The sequence below is a fragment of the Sebastes umbrosus genome, chromosome 17 (assembly GCF_015220745.1).
Source record: "Sebastes umbrosus isolate fSebUmb1 chromosome 17, fSebUmb1.pri, whole genome shotgun sequence".
Taxonomy (NCBI): Eukaryota; Metazoa; Chordata; class Actinopteri; order Perciformes; family Sebastidae; genus Sebastes; species Sebastes umbrosus.
The window spans coordinates 7,976,423-7,997,906 of record NC_051285.1 but is presented as its reverse complement, the minus strand read 5'-3'; the positions used below and the strand labels follow the sequence as shown (position 1 = coordinate 7,997,906).

At 40.1% G+C, this 21,484-nt stretch overlaps 1 protein-coding gene across 18 annotated transcripts in view; it reads right to left on the bottom strand.

Moving 5' to 3' along the window:
* The window catches only part of tcf7 (transcription factor 7), an 83,585-nt gene that overhangs the window by 3,802 nt on the left and 58,299 nt on the right, over positions 1–21,484 (bottom strand). For 2 of the 18 annotated variants that reach the window (XM_037748650.1, XM_037748639.1), the window contains exons 5-12: positions 16,085–16,172; positions 10,201–10,332; positions 8,434–8,553; positions 7,870–8,032; positions 7,337–7,444; positions 6,101–6,148; positions 2,981–3,029; positions 1,709–1,781 (exon numbers count right to left, since the gene is read on the bottom strand). In XM_037748650.1, coding sequence (XP_037604578.1) covers positions 1,709–1,781; positions 2,981–3,029; positions 6,101–6,148; positions 7,337–7,444; positions 7,870–8,032; positions 8,434–8,553; positions 10,201–10,332; positions 16,085–16,172 — 781 coding nt within the window. The remainder of the gene's footprint in view (positions 1–1,708; positions 1,782–2,980; positions 3,030–6,100; positions 6,149–7,336; positions 7,445–7,869; positions 8,033–8,433; positions 8,554–10,200; positions 10,333–16,084; positions 16,173–21,484) is intronic. The other 16 variants (XM_037748644.1, XM_037748656.1, XM_037748643.1 and 13 more) reach the window with 13 other exon arrangements.

Below are 21,484 nucleotides of genomic sequence, written 5' to 3'. Positions count from 1 at the left end.
AGCCACAGGTGTCTTCAGTTACTTCTAGCTAATTAGACCTCTGCTCAGGTTGAAGGTGGCCAGAGCTTTTATTAGGTCACAAATCTTAGTCTACCAATAAGAATGGTAAAGGTGTGATTTGTCCCGCCCCTTACAGGTGCAACAAAGCCAGCAGGAGACTCAGGAAGAGTCCACCCACCCAGTCCTGAGAAGAGGTCTAATCAGCCAGATTCACTGAAAACACCTGTGTGAGTGTTCAGAGATCTTTTAAAGGGATAGTTCAGGTGTTTTGAAGTGGGGCTGTATGAGGTATTTATCCATAGTCAGTGTAATACCTACAGTAGATGACGGTCAGCAGAAGCAGATAGGAGTTACTGCAACGGGAGCAAAGCAATGCTGTGAACGGCGCCGACAGCAAAACGGATTTTAGCAACCTAAAAGAAAGGCTCACCTAAAAGAATCAATATCAGTTTAAGTATATGTTATATTTAGAATATTTTCACTGGTTTACCTTGCCGACAGTCTATGTTTCCAAAGGGGAACTGAACCCATTATCTATGCTTTCGCCAAAGCAACCAGACTCCATTGAAAAACAGTAATTTTACCTCGCAGAACACGGGCTTTTGGTTCCGTGCGGTAACTCCTTTCCGTTTCTCCAAACTGGGGGCGTGCCGACCGTCATCTACTGTAGGTAATATGGCTATGGATAAGTACCTCATGCAACCCCACTTCAAAACACCCAAACTATCCCTTTAGGAGTTGAAATATTTTGTGAAAGTTTGACCTTTTACAACACAGGTGTTGCAAACTGGTGTTAATTGATGGTGATTATATTTCCATGATTATAATGCCTTCATATTCACTGTTTTTTTTTAGTCCCAGCTGAACTCTGACCTTGGCATGAATCTACAAGTTGCAATAAAAAGTTTGACGAAGTATGATGTTTTTTGCCGCAAACTCGCGTGAATTCATAAATATGAATTCATAAATATGTCAGAACATGTTGGGAGTTAAATTCGGTAGTGAAAAGGGTGAATGTAGGTATGTTTGTGTTTTGAGTACCAGAGTGGTATTCCCCTTTAACCACGTTAACTGTACAGGGCCTGTATGATGCAACACTTTAAAACAGAAGTGCAAAGCCCGAACCCACGCTGACCTTTCAGGTGAGACATCACAGGAAGAAAAATAAAGAAACGGAGAAAATTTGTTTTTGGTAATAAATAAATCGGGATTAAGTGTTTTTCTTCACCTGTGATGCCTTGATTACTGATCCTGGAACAGTAATCCTGACAATAAACCTTATAATGTGGAGCCTAATGTTATTGACTTGAAGTGGTTTTGTTTTTTTGGGATGTTTTGAAATGTGCCTATACTATATTTCTTTTATTACTATATAACTACATATCTATGGCTATAATGCCTCAATTTGTAGAGCAGCAAGTTAGTGACAGACGGCATGCAGAGATCTGGGTTTTCAACAATTCTTTGAAGGCGGAGCTCGTCTTGAGGCAGACATAATCGTCAATGGGTGGAGCTTGGTAACTTAAGTAGTAACACAAGACTTATCTGTACCTCCAGAGCCGCTCCGCCTTTCAGAAATGCTTGAATAACCCCATCAGAGGGAAGGGATGCACTGATGGTTAAATGGGAGGAAAGATGAGGTTCGTTTGTTGGACGACAGCAGTGCGGCGCTATGGAGTGGGTAGTGGTGGATGCTTGTTTTACACACCTGCAAGGACCGCACCAGTCCGTTTGTTGGTTGAGGCCGAAGCGAGCCCGGCATTTCTTAGGAGAGCCCGGGTCTGAGCACAATGCACAGCATGCACATAACAAGAGAGCAAAAAGAGAGAGGAGCAGAAGAAGAAGAAGAAGAAAAGTGGTTAGAGGGAGCGAGGACAGAAGGAGGAGAGATGAAGATAGACGAAGAGGAGAGAAATAAAGAAAGACACACAAGAGCATGTCAGGGCAGGAAACAGGGCTGTCCGTTCAGAGAAAAGCCATCAGGTCAAACTGTTAGTAGCCGGTTACAGCGCAGCAAAACATCGACGACCAGAATAACCACACAACACACAACTTAGTTAAACAAGCAAGTCAGACATCCTGGAAACAAGCTGTTAAGACGTACAGAGAGAGGGCAGCCGTGCTGTGGCACTCTGTTAGTACAGGGTTTTAAAAGGTTTTCACTTTCTTGCAAGTCATTAACTGCTTTATCTCAGGAGGTCAGCAGTCTTTAAATCCCGAAACGCACGTTACTACTTCTCTGTTTGAGGCTGAACTTGGGCCTGATATCAGAAAATATTGAAATCGTCATCAGATATTTAGCTGAAAATCAGACTTAATATCTAGATTTGTCATCAGCTGCACAGTAACATTTAAATGGGATCATAGCTTTAGTTCAGGACTTGCATTAGATTATTGCACCATTCATGCGTCACCATCAGTTGACTCTAACATCTATCAACATCCATATTTTTCTACCAATCTCTTACATGAAATACCAGCGTTGCCTGCAGGATATTTAAGATTTGTATAATTTAACTTTTTATTTTTAATGCTACCTGCTAAAGCTGTTTGCTACTACAGTGTTCGCATGAGCGCTCACGTAGAGTAAGTGATCTACTGCATGTGGAGGACTTCTGTGTGTTTTAATTGGTTGAGATAAGAGATGGGGAAATATTTTTCGATAATTGCCTAATATGGTAAAGGGAAAGGGGAAAATATCATGATGTCTGACATAATAAAGTTGGACAACTAAGAACAGGACAAAAAGTTTTTGTACACCGGAGATTAAAATGTTTATAATTCAGGTTAGGTGGAAAGCAGAGTGGGTGGGTGGTTTGACGTTAGAGACACATCCTGCCTCAAAGATGTTGTGCTACGAACGCCAACGCAACTTCAAGCTCAACTGAATTCTCTCCAATAGCTACTGCAGAGTTGACACCGGCCGTAGTGCCATTGTGTCTGTCTGACAAGAGAAAAAGGAAGATATTTATGTGTTTACCTGTATTGGAGTCCTGAAGCTTCTCCCTTTTTCTCCTCTTCTTTTTGCCCTGCGGGAGAAAAAACAAAACAAAACCCCCCACATTAAATGAGACAGGCTCAGCTGTTGAAATGAGCTGCAGACTTTTGACTGAGGCTGATGAATCCAGATCTTTTGGTTCATACTCAGATTAGTTATCAGCCATCATTTGTAAAGATAATGGGATTGTGCAGCTGTTCTCTTATATCTACATGGAAAAAAATGACAAAAGACTTTTTCTATGCACACAAAAAGGCTTATTTCTCTCAAATTCTGGTCACAAAATTGTTAAAATCTGTGTTAGTGAGGACTTAACGTGACAGGTGTGGCTTATCAAGATGCTGATTAAACAGGATGATTATTACACAGGTGTGCAAAAGGAGAAGGAACACTGACTTTAACAAACTTGTGACCAGAATTTGAGAGAAATAAGCCTTTTGTGTGCATATAAAAAGTCTTCAATCTGAAACTAGGTGGGAAAACAAAAGTGTTGCGTTTATATTTTTGTTCAGTCTATGTGATTTTATCTGAAAAGACTTCCACAAAAATTTTCTGGGTTCCTCTTATGTTATAAACAAATATGTTTCTTTATCACCCTCGAGTGCAATCCCTCTTTGAGAGTGATATTGACAGTGAGAGTTTATGATAAAATACAGTCCCGAAACTGTATTCTTTTTATCAACAGCAAACTGCACCATGTGAAAAATTCCTCATGTGACGTGTAAAGGAAAAAAGTGCAAAAGTTAAAAGCAGCAACCAGGTCAGGCAACCATCTTTAATGCTCTACGAAAGCAAGAAAAAAAGCAAGAAAGATAAAGAAATCCAAACGTTCCATCACTAATGTCATTGTAAAATTGATTTCATGCAAAAACCTGATGCGTCGTCGCACAAAAAGTAAACGATCGACACCTTAAAAAAGGATTGCAGATCACCTCGGATCCAACAATCTCGTCTTCGTATTTTGTAGTAATTTTCATTATCTCCAGTCTGATTGTAATGTGTGACTGTTGAGGTAAACATCAGAGTTGTTCACGCAGATCCGGTGATGGTGAAGTGAGGCCTCATATTTGGGTTGAGATGAAGGATGTGGGCACAGAGATCTACCGCCTACGCTTCGATGTCTGCCCTCCTCGGCTCGCTGTCAGCATTGTCTATGTGGTTACAACAACTCCTCTAGCAACTGCACCGCTCTGAAGCTCAGTGTCTGTGGGCGTACGTGTGTGTGTGTGTGTGTGTGTGTGTGTGTGTGTGTCTCTGTATGTACAATGTGTAGGTTTTTTTAGGACTCGGAGGAGAAACCCTCCACAGCTGCGGGGGCGATATGTGGAACTTCGCTTCCTGTTTTGCTAGTAGGTCCACTGACTGCTTTTTTTTGTTTTGTTTGTTTTTTTAAACCTGAGAAGGAGAGCAGTGTGTGGAGGGTGACGGGGGAGTGAGGGGGTTTCTTGAAATGAAACAATATTTTAAGCAACAGCCAAGAAGCCCTGAATGCCCGTATGTAGAGTTCATCATTACACAAGTTGTTGTTGAGCGTATCAGACTCTGTTGCCCTGTGCATAAGAGGAGTATTTTGGATAAATCATTTACGTTTTTGGTTTCTTTACACTCGTGGAGTTGTGATGATATAGTGCAACAATAAGTAGAGGTGTTCCGATACCATTTTTTCCTTCCCGACACCTGAACTTACGGTATCGGACGATATTATTTTTAAATTATGGTATCGGATAGGTGCATAGACTGGACTACTCGCCGATACCAAATCCAAAATTTTGGGCGCTATCGGACGCATTTCGGATACTGGTATCGATATCGGAACAACTCTAACGATGGGTCCACCTTACAACTGCAGAATGATCACATTCCTGTCATCAAAATTATTGGAAAAAAGGTTTGCCTTGTTGACATACAGTATAAAGTTACCTGCCCAATGCCCCTATAGTTGAATACTGTAAAAACGAGCTCTGTATCTGTCAGTAAGCTACCACGTGTAGATGATGTTTACATATACAGTAGTACTAAGTCTTGACATTTGTCCACATGAACTAATCAAACAGCATCCACTGTGTTAGGCCTTGCTGAGCTGCTTAGAAAATGCTCAAAGCTCCATGCATACAGCAATAGCTCCTACACCTATGATCGCAGTTTACTAGAGCTCTGGTTTATAACATATTCACAACATCGCGAGGATGAACAGCAAGCTTAGAAAATAACTCTCTACGGATAAGGTTAGGACTTTTATTTTGAAATATCTGCTCGATAAAGTGGCATCGCCTTGTGCTGCAGCATTAAAGAGACCCAAAAACCAAATGAAGAATGACATTAGAACTGAATCAGTGTGCATGTTTGTGACATGAAGCACTCGTTCAGGTGTTATAGAACGTGTTATAAACCACAGCCCCGAATAAAGTGCCACCACGACTTTGTGTGCCATGCCTGCCCGTCTACAGCTCAGTCAGGTATAGAGAAACAAGACAGTACAGCAGAGAGAAGCGTAAACAGGTTACCACTCTGACAAGGTATATCTAACGTCACTGAAAAGCAGCTTCTGTTACAACCAAAGCCTTTACTTCACCTGATTATGACACATTTTCCTCATCGTTTTCTGGTAGAAAACATTCAAACGTTACAGGATTTACTTAAACCTGTAATCATTAGAGAAACTACTGACTATAAAAAGTGTCAAAAGTTGTGTTTCTGTGTAACCATAACATGTGTTTAGCATTACTAGTAACTCAAATGAAGATTTTCAATGCCCAAAAGTAAAACATAAACTAAGGCAGCGAGGCCAGCCATGCGGCCCTGCTCTCTGTTAGTTGAGCAAAACGGGTTGATTTATACCTCTGTGTGATTTACAGTTTAACTGACTAGTAGTCATAACCATAGCAACGTGCAAGACTTGGTGAAATGTGTTCAAAACTGACCAATCAGATCTGCTTTTGCAGCTTACGTGTTTTGTCTGTGAGGGCTGATGTGTGTGAGTCATTAAGATTTTTGGAAGGTGCATGCAAACTTTGCACAGGAATACCCACAACCCTTTTCATGCAGCTCTTCACAGATTTTCCCACCACAGAGGCATAAATCCACCATAAGACGTGTCCCTACCCAATCAGCTTTACTCTTTTCCCCTGCGACCCCGCTAAGGCCCGCCTCCTGCAAGAGTTCAACAGCAAACTGACAGATCAGAGGCACACAGCAGCCCAGATACAGCACATCCCCAAAACATTAGACTACAACACATGCACCACACAGCTTTGACTTCCTCTTGTATTCTGGGAGACCGATTTTTAATCATTTCATGCTATGAAAGTCTGTCGTTATGTTTTATGACTTGACTGACAGGCCCGGGAGCCAATAATCATGCAGGTTGTTGAGACAGTAGCCAGTAAAGGAAGCTCTGAGGTGAGAACAAAAAATATGATCAAACCCAGTTCAACAAGTTCTGGTTTATTGATTGATCCTGTTTGTCATTTTTGTTTTATTTACAGGGAATCACACCAGAGAGAAAGAAGTCAAGTGGCTGAACTGGCTCCTGGTGTTTGTTGCATCAAATGTTTTGTACTTTTTTAACGATTTTGACATTTTATAATTTCTCAAAAGCAGCTTTCCGCTCACTAATGTAATAAATACTGCATGATATATTAATTTATCACAGTATAAATACCTGTCATTGCTTTCTTACTCTTATTTTGAAAGGAATTTATTGGTGTTTATGTGTTCATACTTGAAAAAAAAGTCTGAAAGTCAATTTTAAAAAATCAATAATAGAAGAATCCAGGTGAAAATGTGATTTTAAAATCACCATATGCAGCACAAACATTGTAGTTTTATGATTTAATTTGTCTTGTATGTCTTACTTTGAGGAACATTTTCTTTCCATTTCTTATCAGGAGAAAATGAATAAATGGAAAATTATATTTTTTAAGTATAATAACAAGTATATAATATATATAATGCATATCATATATATAATGACAAGTATTACTGATCATGTTTATAATTATTTACATTGATATAATAATTACAAAAGCACATATTTTTTGGTTAGTAATAATTGTAAGCTAATGTAATAACATATTTTACATCATTAAAAACACTATTTAGTTTCTACAAGCTCAGTGTTGTAAACAACCAGATGACTTCTTCACTCTAGAGATGGTTCCCTCTACAGCCCAGGTATAGAAATCATGCCTTCTCCATAACAAAGTGAGAGATCCTCCTCGACTTAAAACGTTTTCATCCTCCTGGTTATGTTTTTTTTTTCAGATCAGCTCAGAAGAGTTGTATGGAGTATGGAGGAAGAGGAGAAAAAAGATGAGGAGTGAGAATAGAAGTACTCACGTAGTTGTCTCTGGCGGACCAGGTCGGGTAGAGCTGCATGTGGAGTTGTCTCTCTTTCCTGGCCAACTCGTAGTACTTGGCCTGTTCCTCCCGGGTCAGTGCATGCCACTGGAGACACAAAACAAAACAACAACAATAATCAAGAGGAACTGTTAGTATTTTGATCAAATTAACACACAAGAAATGTTTGCACATACTGTGTACTGTACAGCAGGCCGATTACATTACATTGTTAGAGAGTGATTGGTGGTGATTGGCTTAAGTGTACGATACAGCATGATCTGCTTCTGAACTGTACGAATGCTATAACATACTTCAGTCTTATCATTGTTCAGGATCCCAGTACCACCACTCAGTGATGTCAGTAGCACCAGTACGTGAGGGGAACGGAGTTCACGTTACCACAGTCCTCTCATGTTCCTCATGTGTGAAATTACAAACTGACCTGGAAACAGGATTAGTCTGCGTTCACTTGTGTGTGTGTGTGCGTGTGTGTTTGGTTGTGTGTGTGTGTGTGTGTGTGAATCCCTCACCCTTCGGCCCAGAATCTGGTTGATGGCAGCGCTCTCCTTTAATGTGCACTCGGCGATGACCTTCGCCCTCATCTCCTTCATGTAGAGCATGAAGGCGTTCAGGGGTTTCTTGATGACCGGCTTCTTGGGCTCCTTCTCTCGCTTGGCCTCCACATGCTGCTTCCTGAGGGGGGGGAGAGGAAGAGGAGGAGAGTGGCAGGAGGAAGAGGAGGAGAAGGGGGCAAGGATGGGAGAAGGAATTTGAACGAAGATGGAAATACAATCAGTTTTGGTTTGTGTATACAAGAAGTTAGACTTAGTGTGTTCCTCATATACTGTAGGTTACATGAAACATAACAATACAAATATAAAAAAATTAAGTTTGACATCTTAGTAAATATAGTAGTAAGTTCCAGTCTCAAATTAAAGTCTAACATTGCAGGAAAAAAGTGCATTGAGAGTATTGATATAAACAGAGTATGAATTAGTACAAAAATACACAAACTAAAGAGCTAGAGAGAGGAACAGTTATGAGGAGAGGAGTGTGACAGAGTGAAGAAAAATGACCCAAAAGGCGATACTTACACATACATGCCCCTGTCATAGTGATCGTGCTCCTGTTTGCCTGAAGGGGGCACTATGGCTGGGTGGGGGATCCCTGTAGGATGCATGCCCCCTGGGCCCAGCATCAGAGAGTGAGGGAACCTGGTGGAGGTGAAAGAAAAAAGGTGGAGGAAGACAGACAGAGAGTAAAACAAAAAAAAAGCTTTAGTTCAGAGAAATGCTTTGAGTCGGGGTGCAAAGAGGACTGGGAGCGTCAAAGCAAGAGCGTCAGTTCTGGTAAGCAATGAGCTTGAAAGCATGAAAAGCCTCTAGGTTGATCTTTTAATAACCTAATTTGGCTTCCTGAACAGATAGGTTGATTGACTCTTCAAAAAAGTATACAACTGGTGGAGGGTGTTCATGTTGAGCATGGCGCTTAAAAAATGTGTGATTTGATTTCTTTTTATCTCTTCAGCAAAGATGTAAGCATTTATCACCACTAGAGGGCGTCCTAGCATCACAGAGTGAGAGGTTAGGAGACGAGGAAAATACTCCTTCACCTCTTTAACGCCTTCTTGTAGTCGGTGCACTTCTAAACATCTTAATGAATAATCTCACCATCCACAATATGATCCAAGTATATTCATTTATGTCTAAAAGAAGATCATTTTTGGGGATTTTGTTTCCAAAAAACAAGTTTGTTTCAGCACCACTATAGAGATAAAAAGGGGCAACATAGAGTCTGACTGACAAAGAAGCAGCGTAAGCATCAGCTGCTTGAGTAAGCGTCAAATAATAACCAAAAAGTATTCATTTTGTTTGTCTTTAACCTGCATGGAGTAACTGCTCATAGGCGGGGTTTACTGTGCTTGTCAAATTCAGGTACTAGTAGCAACAGAAATACACAACATAAGTATGCCAGCATAATTAAGTTTATCAAATTATGTAATGCTTACTGCTTGGAAATAGTGAAAACAGAGGATACATTTCCCCTCTTTTCCCCTCTTCCCCCTCTTTTAACACACCAGGTTAAAAGATGTGATAGAAGATCCAGATCATACGTTTCATGATCTGGCTTTTAACTTGTTGTGATTTTCTAAAAAACAGACAACCACTGTGTAAATACCCACCTATGTGACACGATACAGGGCTAAAACAAACCATATGAGAGGCTGGTTACTGTGTGACTGAGGCCTTGTGTATGATACAGATAACCTGACGAACCGGCAAAGCGCTGTGGCGGGAAAGCATCTGTCTGTTGCAAACACCAACTTGCAGCATGTGTGAGATTGTTCAGGATCAAATGTGTCAAATTAGAATCGCAGCTTAAGCAAATACACGAAAACCAAAAACACCTGGCTGAACAATGTGAAGATATTCTCTCACACACTCACAGCGGGGTCACACTCTTATTTTTATTGTTCCTGTCCTTGAAAAACAAAATGCCTGCTGCATGGGACGGCATAACAGGATCTCACACAATATTTGCTTAAAACAAAAAATAGCAAAAGCAAGAAAAAAGCAGTTAATGTCTTCAAGAGTGTGTGTTTCTGTGTCAGCCGTTTGTATTCTGCAGCAGCGACTAGCTCAGTTTGCCTCGACTCGGCTTGTTTTGGCGAAACAGTGAACTCGTCCTGTTTACAGCACACTGGCTCCAATAGGACTTTTTACAGCAGCTGCCCAATGAAAGCTGACACAGAAGCTGAACATGGCGAATGGAAAAAACTCCTGCTCAGGCGTTTTTGAATGTGCTATAAACAGGAGTTGGTTGATGCAGAGCGTAGGCTTGTTGTTTTATTTTGCTTTTACTTTCTTGGATCGGCCTGGCTCGGTCCGACCAGCAGGCTACGATACCTGGAGTAGGAGGCGCTGGAGAGGTTGGATGGGTAGGACTGCCTGTATCCACAGGGGGACAGGGCAGGGTAGACGGGCTGGCTCTGCCTGCCACAGCACAGCAGAGGGGGAGAGACGGTAGTGCCCTTTAGCTTTACAGGTACAAGTTTGTCCATCCCTGAGAGGATGTTTAGCCTTTAAATAGGTCAATTTAATTTTATTCTAATCTTGATTTAACTTAGATAAAAATCAGATACACTTATAAACTCTCTACTGTGATACAGAGGCATTCTTTCGGGGAATTTAAACTTGCATTTTGTAAACAATTAATCATCTTTGTTTGCATTTTGAAAACATCTTAAACACATTTCTTAGACAGCTGGAATCAGAAATAATAGTGAATTTTCTTTACATTTTTTTTCCTATTTTTTGTCCTGTAATTAATCTATAATGTAATTCTATCTAGGGCTGCAACTAACTGTTATTTTCTTTGTCGATTAATCTGTCAATTATTTTCTCGATTAGTTGTTTGGTCTGTAAAATGTCAGAAAATGGAGAAAAATGTCGATCAGTGTTTCCCAAAGCCCAAGATGACGTCATCAAATGTCTTGTTTTGTCCACAACTCAAAAGATATTCAGTTGACTGTCATAGAGGAGTAAAGAAACCAGAAAATATTCACATTTAAGAAGCTGGAATTTTGACTTTTTCTTAAAAAATTACTCACAACGATTAATTGATTATCAACATAGTTGGCAATAAATTTAATAGTTGACAACTAATTAATTATATCCCTTATTAATTATAATTATTTTATAATTTGTTTGTGTTGCTGTGAGTTTTAGGAGAGACCTTCAGCTTCCCAACTCTCCTGTTAATTAATCATCTCTGTTTGCATTTTGAAAACATTTTAAAAAACATTTCTTCCCAGTTCTAATATTGATTCTTACATAGCTGGAATGAGAAATAATATTTAATTTTCTTTCTTATTTTTTTGTCTTGTATTTAATGTTCCATCTACGCCTGCAACTAATGATTATTTTCATTAATCTGTCAATTATTTTCTTGATTTTGTAGTTGTTTGGTTTATAAAAAGTCAGAAAATTGTGAAAAATGTCCATCAGTGTTTCCCAAAGCTCAAGATGACGTCCTCAAATGTCTTGTTTTGTCCACAACTCAAAGATATTCAGTCTACCGTCATAATGGAGTTAAGAAACCTTAAAATATTAACATTTAAGAAGCTGGAATCAGAGAATTTAGACTTTACTCTTTAAAAAAAAACACTCAACCGATTATCAAAATAGCTGGCGATTAATTTAATAGGTGACAACTAATCGATTAATCGTTGCAGCTCTAGTTCTATCCCTTATTATTTATAATTAATATAATTTGTTTGTCTTGCTTTGAGTTTTAGGAGAGACTTTTGGACAAGCCTGCAGCTTCCCTCATCTCCTGTACAGTTTTTTTTATATAAATATGCATAAATATATGTGTAAAAGTGTATTTATCTTTTGCATTGGCATATTTTTGTAATATGCAAACAAATAACTACATACAAATAAACAAAAAATCTCATTGTTCAATAAAGTGAAGTCTTCTGGTTTAATGCTTCTATAGAAGTATCTATTGTAGACGTGTGATGCACGGTGATCCCCCCCGTGGAGAGTCTGGATCAGCACTGTTGACAGCTGTGTGTCAATACTTGGCTTACCGGGAACAGAAACACACACACTCACACACCGCGGGAGGTTGAGGGTGGGGATGGGATGTAAGCAAGAGCCTTTGATATGTAGAAAACCACACTTCTACCTCCTGAGAGCCAATACAACCATCCCCCCCCTTTCAACATATGCATACACACGCACTCCAATCCACATCTAGCATTTAAATCACCTTTAAAATCGTGATTATCACCACACACACTTCCTCGTCTCATCCTTTAGCCCCAGGAGGAGGCAGCGCTGCATGTACAGTAAAGCCCAGTAGCAGAGGCCTTGAGCTGGGAAGAGATTCAGTGATCACTGCACTCTACTCCTGGAGGACCATTCATGCTGTAATCCTGTTTTAACAGGATTAGGTCACACTACAACACGGGTCAAGGGTAGCTCAGATAAAGGCAGTTCAAACTATCAAATCTGCTTGTTATTTCACCAGGAAGCTGCAAAAACACCAGATCAATCCATCAATCGCTGTGATTTATTTTTGATCCAATGTTTCAAACACCAGCCCTCATATAAACCACCATACAGGTCACACACACACACCGAAAGCCCCTGAGTGACGGTGACACCACACTCAAAGAGAAAAATGCCTCCCGTGTGACAGGCATGACTGGACAGAGGTATGCTGGGAATGAAATGAAATACTAGGCGGCCTGCTCATTGTGCTGGCTGCATTTTCTTCGTTACACTTTGACTCCAAGTGACAACGAAGTAGTTACATCCCTACAACCTGAGTCCAAGGTAATAACTGTTTGTCATGTTTTTCTTTCGTTACACAACTATTTCTGTCACTTTTCGCGAGAACCACAGAGTGCAACACAGATGTCTTCCAGGTAAGATTGTCTGAAAAACAGGGCTGTCAAAGTTAACGCGACAATAACACGTTGACGCAAATTTGTTTTAACACCACTAATTTCTTTAACGCATTAATGCAACTTGCGATTTTTAGGTTGTAGCGGGCTCAGTTTTAGAGCTAGAGTGAAGATACTGACATCATATGAAACTAAAATCCATTGGTACCAACCATAGCATACCATCTTGTCGAGAAGGAGGTTAAATAACGCTCCAAACTAGCACTAAATTTAGGCAAGGAAAAACTGGAATAGCCATTTTCAAAGGGGTCCCTTGACTTCTGACCTCAAAATATGTGAACGAAAATGGGTTCTATGAGTACCCACGAGTCTCCCCTTTACAGACATGCCCACTTTATGATAATCACATGCAGTTTGGGGCAAGTCATAGTCAAGTCAGCACACTGACACACTGACAGCTGTTGTTGGGCTTGAGTTTGCCATGTTATGATTTGAGCATATTTGTTTATGCTAAATGCAGTACCTGTGAGGGTTTCTGGACAATATTTGTCATTGTTTTGTGTTGTTAATTGATTTCCAGTAATAAATATATACATACAATTGCATAAAGCAAGCATATTTGCTCCCTCCCATGTTGATAAGAGTATTAAATACTTGCCATGTACTCTTTTAAGGTGCATTTTTAACAGATAAAAAAATGTGTGATTAATTTGCGATTCATCACAATTAAATATTTTAATCTATTGACAGCCCTACTGAAAATGTATGCTGTTATTCCCATATTCAAACAATATCGCATCTCCTCCCTCTCTTTTTGACGGCCAGCTTTCCACCCCTTTCGACCCTCTTTCCGAGCACAATCCAGGCCACCGTTCCTTAAGGGGGCAGAGGGAGGCTGTGCTACGCTCTCACTCTGCTTTGGTGGATAGAAGTTAAAGAGGCTTTATAACATCCTCTTCAGCTCTCGCTTCACACTGTATTTAATAATGCAACATGTTTGTGAGACTCATGCTCCCACCACAGCGGCCGCCGCTGCAGCTGCATCCTTACAAACAACAAAACACATCTCACATAATTCCTGACCCCCTCCTGGTCCGAGGCAGCTAGCCGACCAGCCAACAGGCCCGGGGGACATGTGGAGGTGGTCACGGAGGGACAGGAGGGGAGACCGGGCTAATAGTGAAAACAACAGTTTGACATTTAGCCACTCGTTCTCTTTGCTCTCCCCTCCTCCTCCTTCAACAAAGAAGCACACTACAAGAGGCCAAAACAAGCAGATAATCTGGGTTAAAGGAGATTAGCTGTTAATAATATTTGTGAAAATCCATAGTGAAGTGTCTGAAAAAGATAAAACGGCTGTAAATCACAGACTTGAGAAATGTCTGGGGACGGACAGCTAGTCCTACAGAAACATGAAAAACAGACATAAACACACATGTACGCGTACAAAACGCACAAACAAAGTTTTAAGCTTTCCGTTCCAAATCTCCATGACATTTGATGTAAGCCTTTAACTGCTCCTGCAGGGGATTTTGTCCAGGCACACATACTGTAGGTTGTAATAAATGGATTTGTGTTGATCCATAAATCAATGGAAGTCTGACATTATACGTTCACAATCAACCAGCATGACATCGCGAGCTCACAGTCGACTCAGAAGCGATGGAAACTCTAAATGAAACGACTAAATATGGAGCAGATGTGGATGTTTCAGACGTCCCACACTACAGAGCTCTCTATACCGCTGCTACCGCTTCATCCCCATAAGGAACTATTGGGAAAATCAAAACACAAGTAGTGGATACAAGCCAGAAACATGGCAATTTTTATATCTAATTTGGGGTCTTTGCTAGTTTATGTAAGGCCAGAATCTACCTGAACCCCACTGCATTTACTACCGCATTTCATTTTAAAACAAAAAATCAAACTTGCCCACTTTAATCTATATAGTATGTTATTCTATGTTTATATTTTCTAAGTTAGTTGTAGTAGTCTGGTATATTTACAGTGTATTCTAATATATTCTTTATATTGTGTTTACTATAGATATTTATCTCTCTTAACCTGCTTGTCTGTCTATCTAACCTGCTAAAATTTTCCAGAATCCACCACATCTTGAGGAAGACTGCTAGTTGCACATTTAGATCTGAAGATATTGCATGACTTTTTCTTCCTCTACTAAGATGATTTCTTGGCAACAACATCCAGCTTTTAACCACGCTCTCTTCTCTTTATTGATAATTCAATTTCAGTCAGTAAAAACACGCACTCAGAGGACTTGCTAAACACTATTTTGGTTGACATTTCTTTTAAAAATTTTGCAGTCGTCCACATTCCTTTTGTTTTGACCAACGGCTACAAATTGAAGTAAAGAGTCCTAAACACAGAGGATCAAAGGAGGAGGTTTCCACGCCAACGGGGGCCTTGGGTTAGCTACGTTGACACCAGGTGAGACAGTGATGTATGTAACACTGACCTAGGTCAGAGTGTGTGTGTGTGTATGTGTGGATGTGTAATGCTGGGGAGAAGATGATGATAATGATGATGATGGTGTTTCAGAAGGTAGAGGTGAGTTGTGAAGATTAGCAGAAAGCTTTTTTGTTTTGGGGGAAAATTAACGTTTGAGGGTTAGGGGTTATATTAGGTACGGGTTAAATGTGCAGAAAAACACCAGAATTTGGACTAAACAGCAGAAGCAAGTTTGTACAGATGGGACAAACACTTATTTTCTCAACTAATCGATCAAATGTTTGGTCATTAAATACCATAAAATAGTTTAAAAGTGCAAGTTGACTTATTTTTTATTCCTTGTTTTATCCGACCAACAGTCCAAAAAGCAAAGATATTCAGTTTACTGTCACAGACAGTGAAGAAAACCAGGAAAACCTTTACATTTAGAAGCTGGAGACAGCAGATTTCAGGCGTTTTTGATTAAAAATGTACTTATTATTCAAGTTTTTCCTCATCTGATGGGAGGGTCGTACTGTAAAAAGGTGTTGTACGTTGTACAGATTGTAAAGCCCCCTGAGGCAAACTTGTGATTTTTGTGGTATTGGGCAAATAGAACTGACTTAATTCAAATGATTAATCAACCATCAAAAAATTGTTGCATATACATTTTCTCCCCATCAACTAATCATTTAATCGACAAATAGTTTCAGCTCTCAGTTCTCATCATGTAAGAGACAGACCTAGTGTATTCCTCTATGTGTTTACGAGTCATACAATAACAAGGTCATCACAAGTACACAAAGGACTGAGTGAGTCACAGTATGTACTGATATGTATGTGTGTGTGTGTGTGTGTGTGTGTGTGTGTGTGAGACTCACCAGCCCATGGAGGGAGTGATCTGGCCGACGCCGCCTGGAGGGAGGGAGTAGTACCCTGAGAGGTCCTGGGACTGGTGCCTGTGAACGCCTGGAGGACACACACACACACACACACACACACACACACACACACACACACACACACATATATTAACATCATTGTAATCACTCTTTTCTCTTTTGCATTTTGTCCCTAAAGACATCGTAAGTGCACACACACACACACACACACAAAATAAATGTTGTCTTGTCTTTTAATCACACACACATCCACCCTGGTTAGGTGAGGTCAGCGGCCCCCAGCCCTGACCCCAGGTCTGATGGGCTATTAGCGCCATTAGTAGTCTGGGAACCTGGTATTAAACCCAAAGATGCCCTTAACACCGGTCACACACACACTTCTGTTCCCATCCTGTCCCAGTGTGTATGTGTGAGTGTGTGTGGGACCCTCCACTGGGAGCCGATGTCGCCGGTTGGTTTCACTGGTTTATACTAAACAAGTTAAGTTCCCACACAGACACGCCACCCAAACATGCACACAAACAAATCATACTATTCATTTCTACTTTTAGCAAAAATGTTTTCCAACAAAAGAAACACAGACAGCTCGTCTCTCTGCCCTCACACAGTAAATATCCAGCCTCTCTCTGTGTGTCTCTCTCTTTGTGCCCTTCAAAGGAAGTCATTTGTCAACAGGCAGCACCTAGCATTTAGCGCGGCCCGGCTGCTAACCTGTGTTTGCAGCAGAGGAATGCTCTAGATGACTGTAATTTGGCCGCGGCTCCGGGCCTGTTTCAGGACCCCGAGCCACCATAAATCTGGACGACAGGAATGTGACTGAGTCAGTCGACCTGTCTCACCACTGCGATCCTTCCTCCCCTCCCTCCGTCTGTCCCGCCACGCCCTTCCTCCCTTCTCCTCTCCTCCCTCATCCTCTCTTACTGCCCTCAGCCCTTCCACTGCCCAGACTCTTTTACCCCACGTCCTTCTCACCTCTCTTTTACCTTTTACCTCTCTTTTCCATCCTTCCCATACTCCTGTTCTCAGACCTCAACTCTTTTCCTTCCCTTCGCACGAAAAGGTGTATGAATGCCACGATAATGCGCCAGGCATTTAGCGCGCAATACAAACCCCTTTCTTGCTTTTGACGTGTCATTTGCACGCCATGCAATCTGTACTGAGTCCAATGTAAATGCATCCACGTGAATATGCTACGCTCAAAGCTGGTGACGTAGAATAAAAAGCGAGAAAGACTTAAGCTTATGGCGGGCAGGAGGGGAGGTGTATGAGTCACAGGACAGGACTTTCAACCAGGAGACCGGTTGAATACATACTTCTGTTACATTGTTTCCGTATGTATTTTACTTAGTTTGCGTACTTGTTTTAAGCCCAACCATGACGTAGTGGTTTTGTTGCCTAAACCTAACAGCGGACGTTACCGTAGTTTTGTTGCGTGGTGTACAAATGACACGCGAAAAGAGGCGTACAAATGACACGGCTAAAATGCGTCCTCATGACACAAGGAATGTGCCTGTAATGTTGTGCTATTTGTATGACTTCTCGTGAGACGAAGTTGATTTACTATTTTAATAATGTTTCTTGTGTGAACAAATGAAGTCTTCAGTCCTCCAAAAACACTCAAGTTGAAGCTTTAGAAGATTTAGTAAGGCTATAATTTTTAAATGAAATACCCAGTGACGTTTTTTTTAATTGAGAAAAACAATTAATATTTAAAAATGTTATTGGAAGTGCATGAATCCAATTTGTTTACGAGACAGTAACAGTTTGCCGACCTGATATTATATGTAAGTTAACAGGCTAACAGTCAGTTCTAAGTCACCAAGAGCATGTTCATCAGACAAACAGAACCAGCTGAGGACTTCCACCTACACAACCTCTGTAGACATTACTATGACTCTATAGACATGTGATGACTGTGTTTAAAAAGAGATAAGAGAGTACTAAAATAGGGACATGGGACTTTTGGCTCTCTGTAACATCTTCCCATCACAGGTCTGCATGTGTCACCGTTCCATCACGGAGGAGTTTTCTCAGCAGCTTGTGTCAAATAAACAAGGTTCAACATATAGAGGTCTTTCTCAGGGTAAATTCCACTTATCATAAACACAGGGTAACCCTGAGGCTGTGTTCAGACTGACAACACTGCGTGACCAAACACAGACTCTTCATTTATTTCCATGAGAGCACTGCTTGGTTGCAGTGGGGCGCTGAAGCAAACAAACAAACACACACAAAAAACAACAACAACGAAGACTTTTGGTTATAAAGTTTTGATCCTGACTCAACTTAGTGCTACATAAACAATCAAATAAGTGCCTACATTTCTGTGTCTATAGAGTTGTGATGTGCCATTTATTTTTCCCATAGATAGTATTACTGGACTCAAATAATCATAAAAATACTTTAATACAAAGTTTAAAAGGTACAAGCCTGATTAACTACAACTCCCAGGGTGCATTTCTGCGAGAAACATCCAATTACTAATTATTATGTTATTTTACGTGCATTATTCTGTAGAGAAACCTGAAAACAATCTGCAATATAAAGTAATTAAAATTTGAATTCAGAAACTACAGTTCAACAACGAAGAGTTTTGAATTCTCTACCGCTCTGATTCACTCCTCTGACTGGCTTCTTCTCCGTAGCAACTGTGGCTGAGGCTCATGGGTAAGGCTGGGCGATATGGCCAAAAATCATCGCTCCCATTATAGATAATTTCATATCTGGATAACAATATATTTTTCACAGTATAGCATATTTTCTGGTAATTCAATAAATAAATAGTCGATATGAAATAACCACATGGTAAAGCTTATTTTTGTAGACTCCTGTGTGAATTAAATACTTGACAAATGAAAAGCACTGAGTATTTTCTCATTTTAAGAACTGAAGCGCTAAGTGAACATAACAGTTTTAAGTGAAATTATAGAGAAAAAATAAATAAATATGAGCCATGCCTATATCACGATAGAAACGATGTAGAAAAATATATACGATAGACATTTTTATATCATTTTAGCGATATACATTGTCATACTGCCCTACTGTGGGTATTGTAGGAGTTTCTCAGAATCAAAGTTTTATAGCTGGTGGCCATTAACATACACCCATATGATCGTTACTTTTCAGGGGAGTCCCATGTTGAGGATATCAAATCAAGAAAAATTTGAGACGGAAATATAGAATGGGGGAAAAACACTCAACTCTCGGTAGAACATCTTGCAGCTTGTAGCGATATGCTACTTGTACAGTTTACCTTGCAAGCATTGAAACGCATTAAAAGAGGTGTAGTCCTGCCTCAGTGATGAAGTATAAACAGCAGTGCAGTATCTTTGCCTCTGCACTTCAACATACTCCCACACACCAACGCACTGTAGGCTATTTCGTTGTTTTGCCAGAGGGTTATCATCATCAGGCTGAATGTGCCCTCAGGCTAATATAGATTTTTCTGTCTGTGTTAATATTGAAACAAGATAAAAGTGAAAGTAAATCGCTTTAGATGAACTCAACAGATTGCCCCATTAAAGCATTTATAATAGATGTTAGTGATGAATAACAGCATTTATAACGATGACTGTTAACACTTGTTTTGATACGGAGATGGTGAACTTTGCATCCTTTTTCCAAATCCCACGTGTTCCCTGAAATGACTGCATGGCTAACATCAAAACAGAAATCCTAAACATGAGTTTTATTTTGACTGTTAAACCTGTCACCCTTAAATGTGATGGAAACATGACGCGGGTTTCCCTAGGTAACGTTTTTTTTGCAACCCTGTTTGTTGTTGGGAAACCTGAAGGGGAAGATTAGCAGCAGTAATGGGGCAGTTTTCTTTGGAATGCCCCTTTTAAAGCGGCCGTCTAATGACAGCTAAAGCAACTATCTCACGGTCTCCATGTCAACGTCTCGGGAAACAACTTAAAAGGGAAACCATTTGAGTCAAACCCGGCTCTGCGTGAGCTCGCTATCGGAACGTGTGCACGTTAAAACCGAGACTTGAGGAGCTGAAAATAGTATTCCTGCACTGATAATGTGCTGTGGTGATTCTAACCACTGAGAGTGAAAGTGCTGCAGCATCTGAGCCTTTAAATGACTTGACATGCAGCCTGTGTGGTGTACATAAAAGAGCCCAAGACCAGAGAAACTCTGTAGTGTATTTGTTACAGTAAAGGCTACAGTGAGTGCTGACAAATTTTAGTCAAGTACAGGAACAGGTTACTTTTGTGAAGAGCAAACATCAAAAGTTACAGTAATAGCAAAAGTCCGTTTTGTACAGATTATAAAAGACATGTCTCACATGACTCTTAATATCTTTTGTTATTATTCAGCACATTTCATTTCCAATACAGTTTCCCTTTTTCTTCATGCTGTTTTTAAGCAGACTGACTCACACTCTCACTATCGGTCATCTGAAGAGTAAACATAGGGTACTTTTTTGGTTTTCTCTAATAGTTAAAGGGTACCACATTACTTCAGAAAGTAGTTACTTTAACACAACTGTAATAGCAAGAGCTATGGTTTAAAGCAATGTTTAGCATAGAAATGAAACTCAATTGAAAACTGTAACGTGTCACTGATGTGACAATGGAGCTCTATGGCACAGAGGTTTAAGATACAGTATATACTGTATAAGGCTTCACACAGACAACGCTTGTAGGTAGGATCAATTGATTGTTTGTTTTGGTGTTTTTATGAATTTGTCGCCTGCTTTATTCTTTAAATAATACTTTAAAATACTGAGAAAAGCAGTGACAATCCAGAGTTCTGCTCAAGTAACGGAAGCTGTTTGCAGCTAGTTACTTCTCACTCCTGTTCACATGCACAGTAATATCATCAGCCCATACATCACTCGACTACACTAAGTGTTAATCTGTGTTCATTTTGCATATAAAAGTGTGACAGCAAGCACACACATTTCATTTCTTTTTCTTTCTGTATTTTATACTCTATTGTCCGAGGCAACAGTCATATCTGAGATAACAGTCAAAGCAATGTGACGGTGATGGATCGAGTGCAAACGTCTACTTTTTACTTTTTGAATCACACGCTGAATGTGGTGTTAGGTTGACTGAAGAGATGACTGAACTGACTGGACAAACATCAACAAACATTGCACTGCCCCCCAGGAGACCAGTGTTCCTGTTCTGTGTGAAACATATGCATTTCTTTCATTTTTGTTTTATTTTTAAGTAATTTAAAGCCAGATCATGATGTTTTTTATTAAACCTAACCCAGTAGTTTTGTTGCGTTTTCGTTTTGTTTCCATTTACAACGTTAATCACATGTTTAATACGGTTTAAAACTGTTTAAAACAGCAACCATAATCCGGGAGAAAATACGTTTTGGTCATGCAGTTTAGTTGTATCCCAACGTAATTTT